General features: G+C 53.8%; 1 protein-coding gene across 2 annotated transcripts in view; it reads right to left on the bottom strand.

The window, feature by feature from the left end:
- The window catches only part of tegt (testis enhanced gene transcript (BAX inhibitor 1)), a 47,922-nt gene that overhangs the window by 17,617 nt on the left and 14,401 nt on the right, over positions 1–15,904 (bottom strand). For both annotated transcript variants that reach the window (XM_070869801.1, XM_070869802.1), the window contains exons 2-5: positions 5,400–5,506; positions 4,032–4,140; positions 3,089–3,209; positions 1,744–1,792 (exon numbers count right to left, since the gene is read on the bottom strand). In XM_070869801.1, the coding sequence (XP_070725902.1) occupies positions 1,744–1,792; positions 3,089–3,209; positions 4,032–4,140; positions 5,400–5,455 (335 nt within the window). In that variant the 5' untranslated portion in view covers positions 5,456–5,506. The remainder of the gene's footprint in view (positions 1–1,743; positions 1,793–3,088; positions 3,210–4,031; positions 4,141–5,399; positions 5,507–15,904) is intronic.

The raw sequence follows: 15,904 nt of genomic DNA on the forward strand, positions 1-15,904 counted from the left end.
CACCCAGCTGGACGATGGTGGAGAGGCGTTGGAGGAGGATGGAGTGTGTCAACCGTGTCAGAGGCTGCGGACAGTTCGAGGAGGAGGAGGAGGGATCGTTTAACCCTGTCACACTCACATTTGTGACTGTGATGAGAACCGGTTCAGTACTGTGGCAGAAGTGGAAAGCGGATGGAAGGGGTTCAAACATGGAGTTCTGGCAAAGATGGGCACAAATTTGGGAGGTGACAACACGTTCAAGGACTTGGGAGGAAAGGGAGGTTGGAGATGAGGCGATAGCTAGCAAGCAGAGTCGGGTCAAGGGTTGTTTTTTTTTTTTTTTGAGGAGAGGGGTGACGACGGCAGATTTGAAGGAAAGGGGGGCAGTACCCAAGGAGAGAGAACGGTTAACAATGTCAGCGAACATGGGAACCAGAAAAGCAAAGTTAATGGTTCGCAGTTTAGTGAGAACAGGAAATGGGTGCTATGGACAAGGTGAGCTTGGAGAGGTCAAGAGGGGAGATCAGAGAAACGAGAGAAAGATAAGTTTAGGGCAAGGGCAGGGGGGGAAACTCCGAGCAAGTTTGGCTCAGTGAAGGATGCAACGGATCGATGGTCTCAATCTTTGAGACAAGTAAGTCCATGAGCTCCTGGCACTTGTACATCGGCGAGTGTGGTGGAGACAGGGGAGAGGGGTTTAAGGAGACTGTTAGCAGTAGAGAATAGTAACTGGGGGTTATCTTTGCATTGCAGAATGATCCTGGAATAGTGAGTCGTTTTGTCAGACAAGAGCAGGATCCGATAATGCTGTCTGTGGGCCAGCCAGGTCTGGCAATGATCTGACTACACCAGTTGTCCGCCATATCCATTCAAGTCTATGCCCCTTTGGCCTTGAGGGAGCGAAGACAAGGGCTGCACTTGGGGCAACGGCCAGGGTGAAAGAGAGTAATGGTTTTAACAGGGACTAAGGCATCAAAGATGGTGGGGAGGGTGTGGTTGAGCAGATCAGCGGCTGCAGAAAGGTCATGGTGAATGGGGGGCCAAAGGCTGGACAGTTTGGAGTGGACGAGTGCAGTTGTGAGAGAGTTTGAGTGTTATTTCCCGGGGCAGGCGCAGAAAGTAGGAGGGTTGGGTGGGGGGAGGGGGACGTGGGTGGACAGCGATACGAGGAAATGGTCAAAGGCTCCGAGGGAACATAATAGGAGCAGGAGCAGGCCATACGGCCTCTCGAGCCTGCTCCGCCATTTAATACGATCATGGACTCGGGTCCACTACCCAGCCCACTCCCCGTAACCCCTTAATCCCGGAGAAAGAAAGGGGCAGACTGCTGGAACAGAGGAGGCTGAGGGGAGACCTGATTGAGGTGTATAAAATTATGAGGGGCCTGGATAGGAAGGACTTGTTTCCCTTGGCAGAGGGGTCAACAACCAGGGGACATAGATTTAAAGTAATGGGGGGGGTTGGTTTAGAGGGGATTTGAGGGGAAATGTCTTCACCCAGAGGGGTCTGGGGTGGAACTCACGGCCTGAAAGGGGGGGGGGTAGAGGCAGAAACCCTCACCACATTTGGATGTGCGCTTGAAGTGCTGTAACCTACAGGGCTACGGACCGAGAGCTGGAAAGTGGGATTAGGCTGGGTAGCTCTTGGTCGGCCGGCACAGACACGATGGGCCGAAATGGCCTCCTTCTGTGCCGCAAAGACTATGACTCTCTGACACACGCACGCAGACAGACAGACCTCGGGGCCCAAAGATTGAAGCCTTACGTGGGGTTGACAGAAATGACGAAATCCATCAGCGGTCCCAGCCCGGTACCTGAAACAAGAGCGTCCAAAATTAAATATACCGGTCAGGGAGAGGCCGGAAAGCCCCACACAGGAACAGGAGGAGGCCGTTCCCCTCAAGCCTGTTACATTAGGAACAGGAGGAGGCCATTCAGCCCCTCGAGTCTGTTACATTAGGAACAGGAGGAGGCCATTCAGCCCCTCGAGCCTGTTACATTAGGAACAGGAGGAGGCCATTCAGCCCCTCGAGCCTGTTACATTAGGAACAGGAGGAGGCCATTCAGCCCCTCGAGCCTGTTACTTTAGGGATAGGAGGAGGCCGTTCAGCCCCTCGAGCCTGTTATATTAGGAACAGGAGGAGGCCATTCAGCCCCTCGAGCCTGTTACATTAGGAACAGGAGGCCATTCAGCCCCTCGAGTCTGTTACATTAGGAACAGGAGGAGGCCATTCAGCCCCTCGAGCCTGTTACACTAGGAACAGGAGGAGGCCATTCAGCCCCTCGAGCCTGTTACATTAGGAACAGGAGGAGACCATTCAGCCCCTCGAGCCTGTTACATTAGGGACAGGAGGAGGCCATTCAGCCCCTTGAGCCTGTTACATTAGGAACAGGAGACCACCATTCAGCCCCTCGAGCCTGTTACATTAGGGACAGGAGGAGGCCGTTCAGCCCCTCGAGCCTGTTACATTAGGAACAGGAGGCCATTCAGCCCCTCGAGCCTGTTACATTAGGAACAGGAGGAGGCCATTCAGCCCCTCGAGCCTGTTACATTAGGAACAGGAGGAGGCCGTTCAGCTCCTCGAGCCTGTTACATTAGGATCTCTTGCGCTCTCTCTCTCTCACTCAAATATATTCAATGACCAATGACCCAGCTCTCTGGGGCAGCAAATTCCACAGATTTACAACCCTCAGAGAAGAAATTCCTCCTCATCTCAGTTTTAAATGGGCGGCCCCTTATTCTGAGACTGTGTCCCCTAGTTCTAGATTCCCCCACGAGGGGAAACATCCTCTCTGCATCTACCCTGACCAGCCCCCTTATTATCTTATATGTTTCGTAAGATCATTTCTCATTCTTCTGAACGCCAATGAGTAGAGGCCCAACCTACTCAACCTTTCCTCATAAGTCACCCCCCCTCATCTCCGGAATCAACCGAGTGAACCTTCTGTGAACTGCCCCCATTGCAAGTATATCCTTCCTTAAATACGGAGACCAGAACTGCACGCAGTACTCCAGGTGTGGCCTCACCAATACCCTGTACAGCTGGAGCAGGACTACAGTAACGGGGAAGAGCCAACAGCAGACACGCGACCCCGCGGCCTCCAATTACCTGTGAAGAAGGCGAATCCCACCAGGATAGAGAGCCTCTTCTTCTCGTTCTCGGGAGTGTGCGGGGTGAATGAGAGCCACAGGATCAGCCCAAGGGAGATCAGCATGGACATCAGGCCGCCCTGAAACAGACTGTCGGTGTCAATCACCGCTCAGAAACCAGCGCCCAGCGCTGTTCACTCGCTCGCCCACCCCTCCCCTCCCCTTCCATCCCCCCGGCACCCCAGCGGGTAACAGCAGGGACCTCCCATCGCCTCGTCAATGGTCAAACGGCCAAATCCAACAGCGGTTCAGGCGCTACAAGTGGATTCAGCTTCCCGGAGCTGCCAATGATGGGGGAACACAGCCAGGACAGTGGGGAGCACTCGGGCCTCAGAGTCAGGTGGTGGTGGGAGGGGTTTGAGCCCGCATTCCAGAGACTTCAGCACAAATTCCCCGGGGGGGTGCACCGAGGGAGGGGGGGGGGGGGGGCATCGTGGGAGGAGGGTGGGGGACACGGGGCAGTACTGAGGGAGCGGGGGTGTACTGACAGAGCAGGGGGACACCAAGGGAGGGAGGGACCGCCGTGGGAGGAGTGTGGGGGACACTGGGCAGTACTGAGGGAGCGGGAGGGGCATCACCGAGGGAGGGAGGCACCACCGAGGGAGGAGTGCAGGGGACACGGGGCAGTACTGAGAGAGGGGAGGGGCACCACCGAGGGAGGGGAGGGGCAACACCGAGGGAGGGAGGGCACCGCCGAGGGAGGAGTGTGGGGGACACTGGGCAGTACTGAGGGAGCGGGGGTGTACTGACAGAGCAGGGGGACACCGAGGGAGGGAGGGACCACCGTGGGAGGAGTGTGGGGGACACGGGGCAGTACTGAGGGAGGGAGGGACCACCGAGGGAGGAGTCCGGGGGACACGGGGCAGTACTGAGGGAGCGGGAGGCCACCGAGGGAGCTTTACCTGAAAGATTCTGGTCACGACATGAACATAAGCTCCGGCTGCTGCCATGAACATGCAGATTGCCAGACTGGAGTACACCTTCTTCAGGTGTTGCTGGGTGGAGTAGGAACTGTATTAAAGAGAGAGAGAGAGAGAGAGAGAGAGAGAGAGAGAGAGAGAGAGAGAGTGAACACACACATTTAAACCAATTCAACAAACCTCAGTGGCGAATATAACATTTTTAACACACACCAAAAGATCTCGAGGAGATGATGAGGGAAATGTTTCTCACTCGGAGAGTTGTGTGTTCTGGGAGTGGAGGCCAAGATCAGATCAGCCATGATCTCTGTGAATGGCGGAGCAGGCTCGAGCGACCACGTGGCCGACTTAGGTTACGTTACAATGCATCACATTCAAATCAAAATGAGCGCGTGTGGGTTTATGCGTGCATGTGCCCCCTCAGGCGTCAAGCACTATTGTGCATGCGGGTGTGAGTGTGTAAAACTCTTGCACTAGGATTCCTAAAGCACACTCGCCCGAGTCAGAAGGTTGTGGGTTCAAGTCCCACTCCAGGAACTTGAGCACACATCTAGGCTGACACTCCAGTGCAGTGCTGAGGGAGCGCTGCACTGTCAGAGGTGCCGTCTTTCGAATGAGACGATAAACCGAGCCCCATCTGCTCTCTCAGGTGGAGGTGAAAGATCTCATGGCACTATTTTGAAGAGCAGGAGAATTATACCCCGTATCTTGGGGCCAATATTTATCCCTCAATCAACAGCACTAAAACAGATGGTCTGCTCATTATCACATTGCTGTGCGTGGGAGCTTGCTGTGCGCCAGTTGACTGCATTGCTTCCCCACATTACCACAGCGACTACACTCCAAAAGTGCTTCATTGGCTGCGAAGTGCTTTGGGACGTCTGGTGGTCCTGAAAGTCACTATATAAATGCAAGTCTTTATATTTTAAATCACCGGGTAGAACAGCGGGTTGTGGTATTCCTCTAGAATATAAATGTAGCATTCGCAGTTCAAATCCAGGGAAAATATATGGAGAGGGGGGGGCTTTTAAAAGCAGGATATAATACAATGGCAAGGGTGGGGGGGGGGAAACAAGTCATATTTGGATGGGGGACAGGAATTTATAGCAGGAATCGAGGAGGGAGCGATCCCCATCACGGCGACCCGATCTCGGTCTCACCGGGTCTGATATCGACAGCCATCAACACAGTGTGACATTCCTCCCCCCCTCCCCCCGCCCACACTGCAGAACTCAGACACTCGGGGAGCAGAGCCACTCTCCCTCAGCGTTTCCTTCCCTCGCACTCATTCCCCCCTCTCCGCCTCCCACAGCGATTTGAAAACCAGCTATAAACCCGGGGACCGCTTACATTTGGGAGAATTTAAACAACCCATCTATGTTGAAGTTCCGGTCAAAGGTGTTCATCTTGCTCTGGATGAGTGTCTTCCGATACCGCTAGACGTAAAAATCAGGCACCTGTGGGGTGGGACACAGGAGAGTCAAAAACATTAAACGGCAAAAGGAACTTTGCAAAGAGCAGCAGCTTAAACCCAAACGGAAGAAATGATTTGGAAAAACGAGCGTTTTTAAAAACTGATCAGGAATGGTCCCCTGCAGTTTGACGACATCTCCCCAGCATCGCCCACAGCCCATTCAGCCCGTCTGTAATTCGGGGTCACTGCAGTGACACAGGTAGAGTCCGATCACTCATTCCCCCACCAGACCAACAACAACTGTCTACCAATTGTCAGCTGATCATAAACAGCAGCACCATTCGGCCCCTCGAGCCTGCTCCGCCATTCAGTAAGATCATAGCTGATCTTGGCCTCAACTCCCTCGATTCCCTTAGTGTCCCAAAACTCTATCGATCTCAGCCTTGATTATACTCAACGACTGAGCCTCCACAGCCCGCTGGGGCAGAGAATTCCAAAGATTCACCCCCCTGTGAGTGAAGAAATTCCTCCTCATCTCAGTCCTAAATGGCCGACCCCTTATCCTGAGACTGTGTGACCCCTGGTTCTAGACTCCCCAGCCCGGGGGGAAACATCCTCCCTGCATCTACCCTGTCAAGGTCTGCAAGAATTTTTACACATTTCAATGCGATCGTCTCTCATTCTTCCAAACAAAGAATCTAGATCCATTCCGCTCCATCTAGATGTCGTTAACATTCCTGAACTGTTGCCGCCTCCTCTGTGATCATCTTTTGTTGTATTATTTAAATGGTGATGGCTTGGGGATGTACAGAGGGACCTGGGTGTCCCTGTACACCAGTCATTGTAAGCAAACACGCAGGTGCAGCAAGCAGTTAGGAAGGCCAATGGTATGTTGGCCTTCATTGCAAGAGGGTTTGAGTACAGGAGCAAGGATGTCTTACTGCAGTTATACAGGGCCTTGGTGAGACTGCACCTGGAGTATTGTGTACAGTTTTGTTCTCCTTACCTAAGGAAGGATATACTTGCCATAGAGGGAGTGCAGCGAAGGTTCACCAGACTGATTCCTGGGAGGGCAGGACTGCCGTATGAGGAGAGATTGGATCGACTGGGCCTGTATTCACTGGGGTTTAGAAGAATGAGAGGGGATCTCATTGAAAGGTATAAAATTCTGACAGGGTTGGACAGAACTGGATGCGGGCAGGATGTTTCCCTGGGGCTGGGAAGTCTAGAACAAGGGGTCACACAGTCTCAGGATACGGGGTAGGAAATTTAGGACCGAGATGAGGAGAAATGTTTTCACTCCGAGGTTGGTGAACCTGTGGAATTCTCTACCACAGAAGGCTGTGGAGGCCAAGTCACTGAATATATTCAAGAGGGAGATAGAGAGATTTCTGGACACAAAAGGCATCAAGGAGTATGGGGAGAAAGCGGGAATATGGTGTTGAGATAGAGGATCAGCCATGATCATATTGAATGGTGGTGCAGGCTCGAAGGGCCGAATGGCCTACTCCTGCACCTATTTTCTATGTTTCTATTGATGCGGGAGTCTCATTCACCACTCACAGACGCTGAGACGACAAGCACAGCCCCCACTAAGGTTCTGCTCGCACCCCTGCCCCGTATCCCGGCGTAGGAGAGACTGGAAACATTGCAGACTGACAATCGGATTGCTGGGTGCCTACTGGTGAGCAAAGGATCCCTCACGGCCAGCCCAGTCACATCGGGCCGTGAGTGCGGCCTCGCGGGGTGAGTACCATGTGCACACAACCCGAAGAGGCCTCGCATTTGTGATCTGTTACATTGCCTTCTGACAGATCGCACGCATCCCCGGGAGAAGGGCCTTCGCGGGCACACATTTGGGCTATTTTCCCAGCGAATGGCGCACAAACTATTACGCCTGGTAAAAGGTGTGTAGCTTACTTATACCAGAACGAGTTTTAAAAGACAGAAAAATTCAATTTTATCACAAATTTTTATATTAAAAACCCTGGCCATTAAGGAAAGTTTATTTTTAACCCTATTAAAACAATTTTTAAAACATTTTCAAAAAAGTTATTTTCCTAAAACATTTAATTTCATTAAATTTCAATTAAATTTAAATATGCGAGGTGGTTTTTTTTATTTATGTACTGTGTTTGTGGATTTATTTCTTATTTACAGTACAGAGAGACCTGGGGGTACTTGTGCATGAAACACAAAAAGTTAGTATGCAGGTACAGCAAGTGATCAGGAAGGCCAATGTAATCTTGGCCTTTATTGCAAAGGGGATGGAGTATAAAAGCAGTGAAGTCCTGCTACAGTTATACAGGGTATTGGTGAGGCCACACCTGGAATACTGCGTGCAGTTTTGGTCTCCGTATTTACGGAAGGATATACTTGCATTGGAGGCAGTACAGAGAAGGTTCACTCGGTTGATTCTGGAGATGAGGGAGTTGACTTATGAGGAAAGGTTGAGTAGGCTGAGCTTCTACTCATTGGAATTCAGAAGAATGAGAGGTGATCTTATCGAAACGTATAAGATTATGAGGGGGCTTGACAAGTTGGATGCAGAGAGGATGTTTCCACTGATGGGGGGAGACGAGAACTAGGGGGCATGGTCTTAGAATAAGGGGCCGCCCATTTAAAACTGAGATGAGGAGGAATTTCTCCTCTGAGGGTTGTAAATCTGTGGAATTCGCTGCCTCAGAGAGCTGTGGAAGCTGGGACATTGAATAAATTTAAGACAGAAATAGACAATTTCTTAACCGATAAGGGAATAAGGGGTTATGGGGAGCGGGCGGGGAAGTGGAGCTGAGTTCATGATCGGATCAGCCATGATCGTATTAAATGGCGGAGCAGGCTCGAGGGGCCGTATGGCCAACTCCTGCTCCTATTTCTTATGTTCTTATGTTCACGTTCCTCCGGGACAACCAGGTACTTTAGTAAAAACATTCAGTCGGAGGTGTCCACCCGCAATCTTCGGGCCATCATGAACACCTCTATGACCAACACCAGTTACTCGCATGAATAAGTGCCAGCTGCTGTTCAGAGACTAGCCGCAATGTTTCCAGGGGCGCTGTTATTGCCGTGACGTATACCAGCGGACCAAATGCTGCTTACAAGAGCCAGGTCTCACACCGTCGCCATTTCCATTCCTGCCTGGGGCACGACCGTGGGCTGTTCAACCAGGGCCGGCATCGCAGTCAAGCTCTAAACCAGACACCCGAAGAACCTGCATGGTCATATCATAGAAATTTACAGCACGGAAGGCCATTCGGCCCATCGTGTCCGAGCCGGCCGACCAAGAGCTACCCAGCCTAATCCCACTTTCCAGCTCTCGGTCCGTAGCCCTGCAGGTTACGGCACTTCAAGTGCACATCCAAATGTGGTGAGGGTTTCTGCCTCTACCACCCTTTCAGGCCGTGAGTTCCACCCCAGACCCCCACCACCCTCTGGGTGAAGACATTTCCCCTCAAATCCCCTCTCAACCACGCCCCAATTACTTTAAATCTATGTCCCCTGGTTGTTGGCCCCTCTGCCAAGAGAAACAGGTCCTTCCTATCCAGGCCCCTCATAATGTTATACACCTCAATCAGGAATCCCCTCAGCCTCCTCTGTTCCAAAGAAAACAACCCCAGCCTATCCAATCTTTCCTCATCGCCAAAATTCTCCAGTCCCGGCAACATTCTTGTAAATCGCCTCTGCACCCTCTCCAGTGCAATCACATCTTTCCTGTAATGTGGTGACCAGAACTGCACGCAGTACTCCAGCTGTGGCCTAACCAGTGTTTTATACAGTTCAAGCACAACCCCCCTGCTCTTGTAGTCTATGCCTCGTTCATTGGACAGTGAGTAGAAGCAGGAAATCGGGCTGCTTTCCCCTACTCTTTATAACCTAGGAGAGCTTGTAGCTTATTATAGCAAGCACAACTGCTGGCCTGGCAGAAATCACATCACTCAAGTCAGGCACAGCAACCCGTGACCTTTTAGGGCCGTATGGCACTGGACATGGCCTCTATGTTGGATCAGGGAGGGAAAGAGGGGGGGGGTGTGGGGGGGAGGCAGGGGCAGACATCGATTTCAAAATTGAAAGTTTAATTGTATGAAGTAATTGGCAGACCCAGACATACTACAACATTGCATTTATACAGTGCCTTGAACATAGACACAGCCACACAAGGAGAGATATTGGGCTCAGGTGACCAAAAGCTTGGTCAAAGTGGTAGGTTTTCAGGAGCGTCTTAAAGGAGGAGACAGGTTTAGGGAGGGAATTCCAGAGCTTGGGGCCCAGGCAGCTGAAGGCACGGCCACCAATGCTGGAGCGATGGAAATCAGGAGCTGCGCAAGAGGCCAGAATTGGAGGAGCGCAGAGATCTAGGAGGGTAGTGTGGCTGCAGGAGGTTACAGAGATAGGGAGGGGGAGCAAAGAGGCTGTGGAGGGATTTCAACACGAGGATGAGAATTCTGAAATCGAGGTATTGCCAGACCGGGAGCCAATGTCAGTCAGCGAGCACAGGGGGTGATGGGTGAGCGGGACTCGGTGCGAGTTAGGACACGGGGTCAGTGAGCACAGGGGGTGATGGGTGAGTGAGACTCGGTGCGAGTTAGGACACGGGGTCAGTGAGCACAGGGGGTGATGGGTGAGTGGGACTCGGTGCGAGTTAGGACACGGGGTCAGTGAGCACAGGGGGTGATGGGTGAGTGGGACTGGGTGCAAGTTAGGACACGGGTCAGTGAGCACAGGGGGTGATGGGTGAGAGGGACTCGTTGCGAGTTAGGACACGGGGTCAGTGAGCACAGGGGGTGATGGGTGAGTGGGGTGAGTGGGACTCGGTGCGAGTTAGGACACGGGGCAGCGAGCGCAGGGGATGATGGGTGAGTGGGACTTGGTGCGAGTTAGGACACGGGTCAGTGAGCACAGGGGGTGATGGGCGAGAGGGACTCGGTGCGAGTTAGGACACGGGGTCAGTGAGCACAGGGGGTGATGGGTGAGTGGGGTGAGTGGGACTCGGTGCGAGTTAGGACACGGGGCAGCGAGCGCAGGGGGTGATGGGTGAGTGGGACTCGGTGCGAGTTAGGACACGGGGCAGCGAGCGCAGGGGGTGATAGGTGAGTGGGACTCGGTGCGAGTTAGGACACGGGGTCAGTGAGCACAGGGGGTGATAGGTGAGTGAGACTCGGTGCGAGTTAGGACACGAGGCACAGGTGGTGATGGGTGAGCGAGACTCGGTGCGAGTTAGGACACAGACAGCAAGTGCGGGAAGTGATAGGTGAATGGGACTCAGTGCGAGTTGGGACACGGGGCAGTGAGCACAGGGGGTGATGGGTGAGTGGGACTGGGTGCCAGTTAGGGCACAGGGGGTGATGGGTGAGCGGGACTCGGTGCGAGTTAGGACACGAGGCACAGGTGGTGATGGGTGAGCGAGACTCGGTGCGAGTTAGGACACAGACAGCGAGTGCGGGAAGTGATGGGTGAATGGGACTCGGTGCGAGTTGGGACACGGGGGCAGTGAGCACAGGGGGTGATGGGTGAGTGGGACTCGGTGCGAGTTAGAACATGGGGCAGCGAGCACAGGAGGTGATGGATGAGCGGGACTCGGTGAGAGTTAGGACACGGGGGCACAGAGTTTTGGATGAGCTGAAGTTCACGGAGGGTGGAAGATGGGAGGCCGGCCAGGAGAGCGTTGGAATAGTTGGGGGTTTCAGCAGCAGATGAGCTGAGACAGGGGTGGAGACAGGGGATGTTAGGGAGGTGGAAATGGGCAGACTTGGTGATGGGGTTGCGAGCAGTCTGGTTCAGCCTCAGACAGTGGCCAGAGAGAGGGATGGAGTCAGTGGCAAGGGAACGGAGAGTGGTGGGGATAGATTCCATCACTGGTGAGTGCTGAGCTGTGGGTGGGGCCGATATTTATCCCTCAACCAACATCACAAACAGATTATCTGGTCCTTATCGCATTGCTGTCTGGGGGCACTTGCTCTGGGCAAATTGGCTGCCGCATTTCCCACAACACAACAGTGTCGAACCTTCAAAAAAAGTACTTCATTGGCTGTGAAGCGTTTTGGGACTTCCAAGGCTGTGAAAGGTGCTATAGAAATGCAAGTCTGTCCTTTGTTTTTTTAAATCAATGACGCACCTTACGCACATCCGTAAGGATACATCTGGACACAATGGAATGACCACCATTTTGTGCCAACTGTGCTCAGAGTAAAAGCACTTAACATCTCTCCCTCACAGGAACCACGTCAAAGTTCCACGATCAATCCCAAATTAGACCACACTGGGAGAACTGTGCACAGTTCTGGGCTCCATACACCTGGGTTAGATCACACTTGGAGCACCGTGCACAGTTCTGGTCTCCATATACCTGGGTTAGACCACACTGGGAGCACCGTGCACAGTTCTGGTCTCCATATACATGGGTTAGATCACACTTGGAGCACTGTGCACAGTTCTGGTCTCCATACACCTGGGTTAGATCACACTTGGAGCACCGTGCACAGTTCTGGTCTCCATATACCTGGGTTAGACCACACTGGGAGCACCGTGCACAGTTCTGGTCTCCATATACATGGGTTAGATCACACTTGGAGCACTGTGCACAGTTCTGGTCTCCTTATACCTGGGTTAGACCAAGAAGGATACAGAGGCACTGGGCAAGGTGCAAAAAAAAGATTTCCTAGAACAATACCAGAACTGAGAAATTATATCCAGCAGGAAAGACTTTTTTTATAGGCTGGGGCTCTTTTCTCTCGGTATGAGAAGGCTGAGGGGTGGCCTGATAGTGGTCTGCAAAATTATGAGGGTAGACGTCATTTGGGGGGGGGTGGGGGGGACCGGGGAAGATGAGAAGAGAGACCAAAACTAACAGGCCAAAAGTACAAGACAGTCAGTAATAAACCCAATGGGGAATTCAGGAGAAACTTCTTTACCCAGAGCGGGGGGGGTGGAGAATGTGGGACTCGCTACCACAGGGAGGGGTCGAGACGAATAGTATCGATGGATTTAAGGGGAAGCTGGATAAACACATGGGGGGGAAAGGAATAGAAGGATATGGTGATGGGGTGAGATGGAGAGGGGTGAGAGGGGGCTGGTGTGGGGCATAAACACCGGCACGGACCGATTGGACCTGTTTCTGTGCAGTAAATACTTTGTTAAAAAAACAACAGGGCATCAACTATCGGCCTGGACACACCCCGTACCCAATCGCACTTCATCTCAAGTATGCAGGGATCCAGTTAGTCACAGGGGCCTGACATGACAGCAAGGAGTGCCCACCACTTTGTACTGAGGTTCCAAGGTTACTTCACACGACCCCACCCACCCTCCCTCCATGTGTATACTTCTAGTCTCCCGTTGCACAAAGTACAGGTAAACTCTTGGTTAAAACCGGACCCTTGGCCACAAGAGAGCAGGTCGGAATCAGAAGGGCACTGCCGACAGAAACTCAACTTCCCTCCCCCAGAGGATGGAGTGCGAGAGACGGGGGAATTACCCCCCACAACGCTACGCACAGAGTGCCGATAGTGGATGGGATACTGCCTCTGTAACCTGGCCTTCCCGTGCAACTGCCGCTGTACGTTCCTTGCCATGTACAACAAATGCACCACCCCCCCCCCCCACCCCGATCCTTTCTTAATTCTCCAAGATCGGTATCCCCTCCCCTCCGTTTTGAGAACAACTTGTATTTATACAGCATGTTTAACGTAGTGAAACTTCCCAAGGCATGTCACAGGAGCGTTCAGAGTTAAAAATTTGACACCGATTCGCACAAGGAGAAATTTGGGCAGGTGACCAAAAGCTTGGTCTAAGAGGGAGGTTTTAAGGAGCGTCTTGAAGGAGGAAAGAGAGGTAGAGAGGTAGAGAGGCGGAGAGGTTTAGGGAGGGAGTGCCAGAGCTTGGGACCCAGGCAGCTGAAGGCACAGCCACCGATCGTGGAGCGATTATAATCAGGGATGCTCAGGAGGGCAGGATTAGAGGAGCGCAGAGGGGTTGTGAGGCTGGAGGAGGTTACAGAGATAGTGAGGGGTGTAGGGGCTGGAGGAGGTTACAGCGATAGGGAGGGGTGTAGGGGCTGGAGGAGGCTACAGAGATAGGGAGGAGGCGAAGGCCATGGAGGGATTTGTAAACAAGGATGAGAATTTTGAAATAGAAGCATTGCTTAACCGGGAGCCAATGTAGCTCAGCGAGCATAGGGGGTGATGGGTGAGCGGGACTCGGTGCGAGTTAGGACACGGGGACAGTAAGCACAGGGGGTGATGGGTGAGCGGGACTCGGTGCGAGTTAGGACACAGGGCAGTGAGCACAGGGGGTGATGGGTGAGTGGGACTCGGTGCGAGTTAGGACACAGGGCAGTGAGCACAGGGGGTGATGGGTGAGTGGGACTCGGTGCGAGTTAGGACACGGGGTCAGTGAGCACAGGGGGTGATGGGTGAGTGGGACTCGGTGCGAGTTAGGACACAGGGCAGTGAGCACAGGGGGTGATGGGTGAGTGGGACTCGGTGCGAGTTAGGACACGGGGTCAGTGAGCACAGTGGGTGATGGGTGAGTGGGACTCGGTGTGAGTTAGGACACGGGGCAGTGAGCACAGGGGGTGATGGGTGAGTGGGACATGGTGCGAGTTAGGACACGGGGTCAGTGAGCACAGGAGGTGATGGGTGAGTGGGACATGGTGCGAGTTAGGACACGGGGGCAGTGAGCACAGGGGGTGATGGGTGAGTGGGACATGGTGCGAGTTAGGACACGGGGTCAGTGAGCACAGGGGGTGATGGGTGAGTGGGACATGGTGCGAGTTAGGACACGGGGGCAGTGAGCAGAGGGGGTGATGGGTGAGTGGGACATGATGCGAGTTAGGACACGGGGTCAGTGAGCACAGGGGGTGATGGGTGAGTGGGACATGGTGCGAGTTAGGACACGGGTCAGCGAGCACATGGGGTGATGGGTGAGTGGGACTCGGTGCGAGTTAGGACACGGGGCAGTGAGCACAGGGGGTGATGGATGAGTGGGACATGGTGCGAGTTAGGACACGGGGGCAGTGAGCACAGGGGGTGATGGGTGAGTGGGACTCGGTGTGAGTTAGGACACGGGGTCAGTGAGCACAGGGGGTGATGGGTGAGTGGGACATGGTGCGAGTTAGGACACGGGGGCAGTGAGCACAGCGGGTGATGGGTGAGTGGGACATGGTGCGAGTTAGGACACGGGGTCAGTGAGCACAGGGGGTGACGGGTGAGTGGGACTCGGTGCGAGTTAGGACATGGGGTCAGTGAGCACAGGGGGTGATGGGTGAGTGGGACTCGGTGCGAGTTAGGACACGGGGGCAGTGAGCACAGGGGGTGATGGGTGAGCGGGCCTCGGTGTGAGTTAGGACACGGGGGCAGTGAGCACAGGGGGTGATGGGTGAGCGGGACTCGGTGTGAGTTAGGACACGGGGGCAGTGAGCACAGGGGGTGATGGGTGAGCGGGACTTGGTGCGAGTTAGGACACGGGGGCAGCCGAGTTTTGGATCACCTCTAGTTTACGTCGGGTAGAATGTGGGAGGCCGGCCAGGAGTGCGTTGGAATAGTCAAGTCTGGAGGTAACGGGGGCACGGATGAGGGTTTCAGCAGCGGATGAGCTGAGGCAGGGTGCGGAGACGGGCGATGTTACGGTGGGTGGAAACAGGCGGTTTTACTTATGCTGCGGGATATGTGGCCAGAAGCTCATTTCAGGGTCAGATATAACACCCAGGTTGTGAACAGTCCGGTTCAGTCTCAGACAGGAGTTGGGGAGAGGGAGGGAGTCGGGGGCTGAGGAACGCAGTTTGTGGCGGGGACTGAAAACAATGGCTTCGGTCTTCCCCAATATTCAAATGGAGAAGATTTCTGCTCATCCAGCATTGATGTACACGTGGGTTCTGCCCCACTCTCCACCAGTGAGCCCTGGACCGGACTCCGTAGGCTATCGGTAAGGGAATCGAGTGTTAATGGGGAGAGGGCGGGAAGGTGGGGTCGAGGTGGAAGATCATCTTATTGAATGGCGGAGCAGGCTCAAGGGGCCGGAATGGCCTCTTCCTGCTCCTATTGTGTTCTTGTCTCCTGTATGGCTCAGAGACATGGACCGTGTACAGTCGACACCTCAAGTTGCTGGAGAAATACCACCAACGATGTCTCCGCAAGATCCTGCAAATCCCCCGGGAGGACAGACGCACCAACGTTAGCGTCCTCGACCAGGCCAACATCCCCAGCATCAAAGAACTGACCACACTCGACTAGCCCCGCTGGGCAGGGCCACATTGTCCGCATGTCCCCCACACACGAGACTCCCAAAGCAAGCGCTCTACTCGGAACTCCTTCACGGCAAACGAGCCAAAGGTGGGCAGAGGAAACGTTACAAGGGATCACCCTCAAAGCCTCCCTGATAAAGTGCAACATCCCCACCCACACCTGGGAGTCCCTGGCCCAAAGTCCAGTCCGCCCTAAGTGGAGGG

The sequence above is a fragment of the Pristiophorus japonicus genome, chromosome Y, assembly GCF_044704955.1.
Source record: "Pristiophorus japonicus isolate sPriJap1 chromosome Y, sPriJap1.hap1, whole genome shotgun sequence".
Classification (NCBI taxonomy): domain Eukaryota; kingdom Metazoa; phylum Chordata; class Chondrichthyes; family Pristiophoridae; genus Pristiophorus; species Pristiophorus japonicus.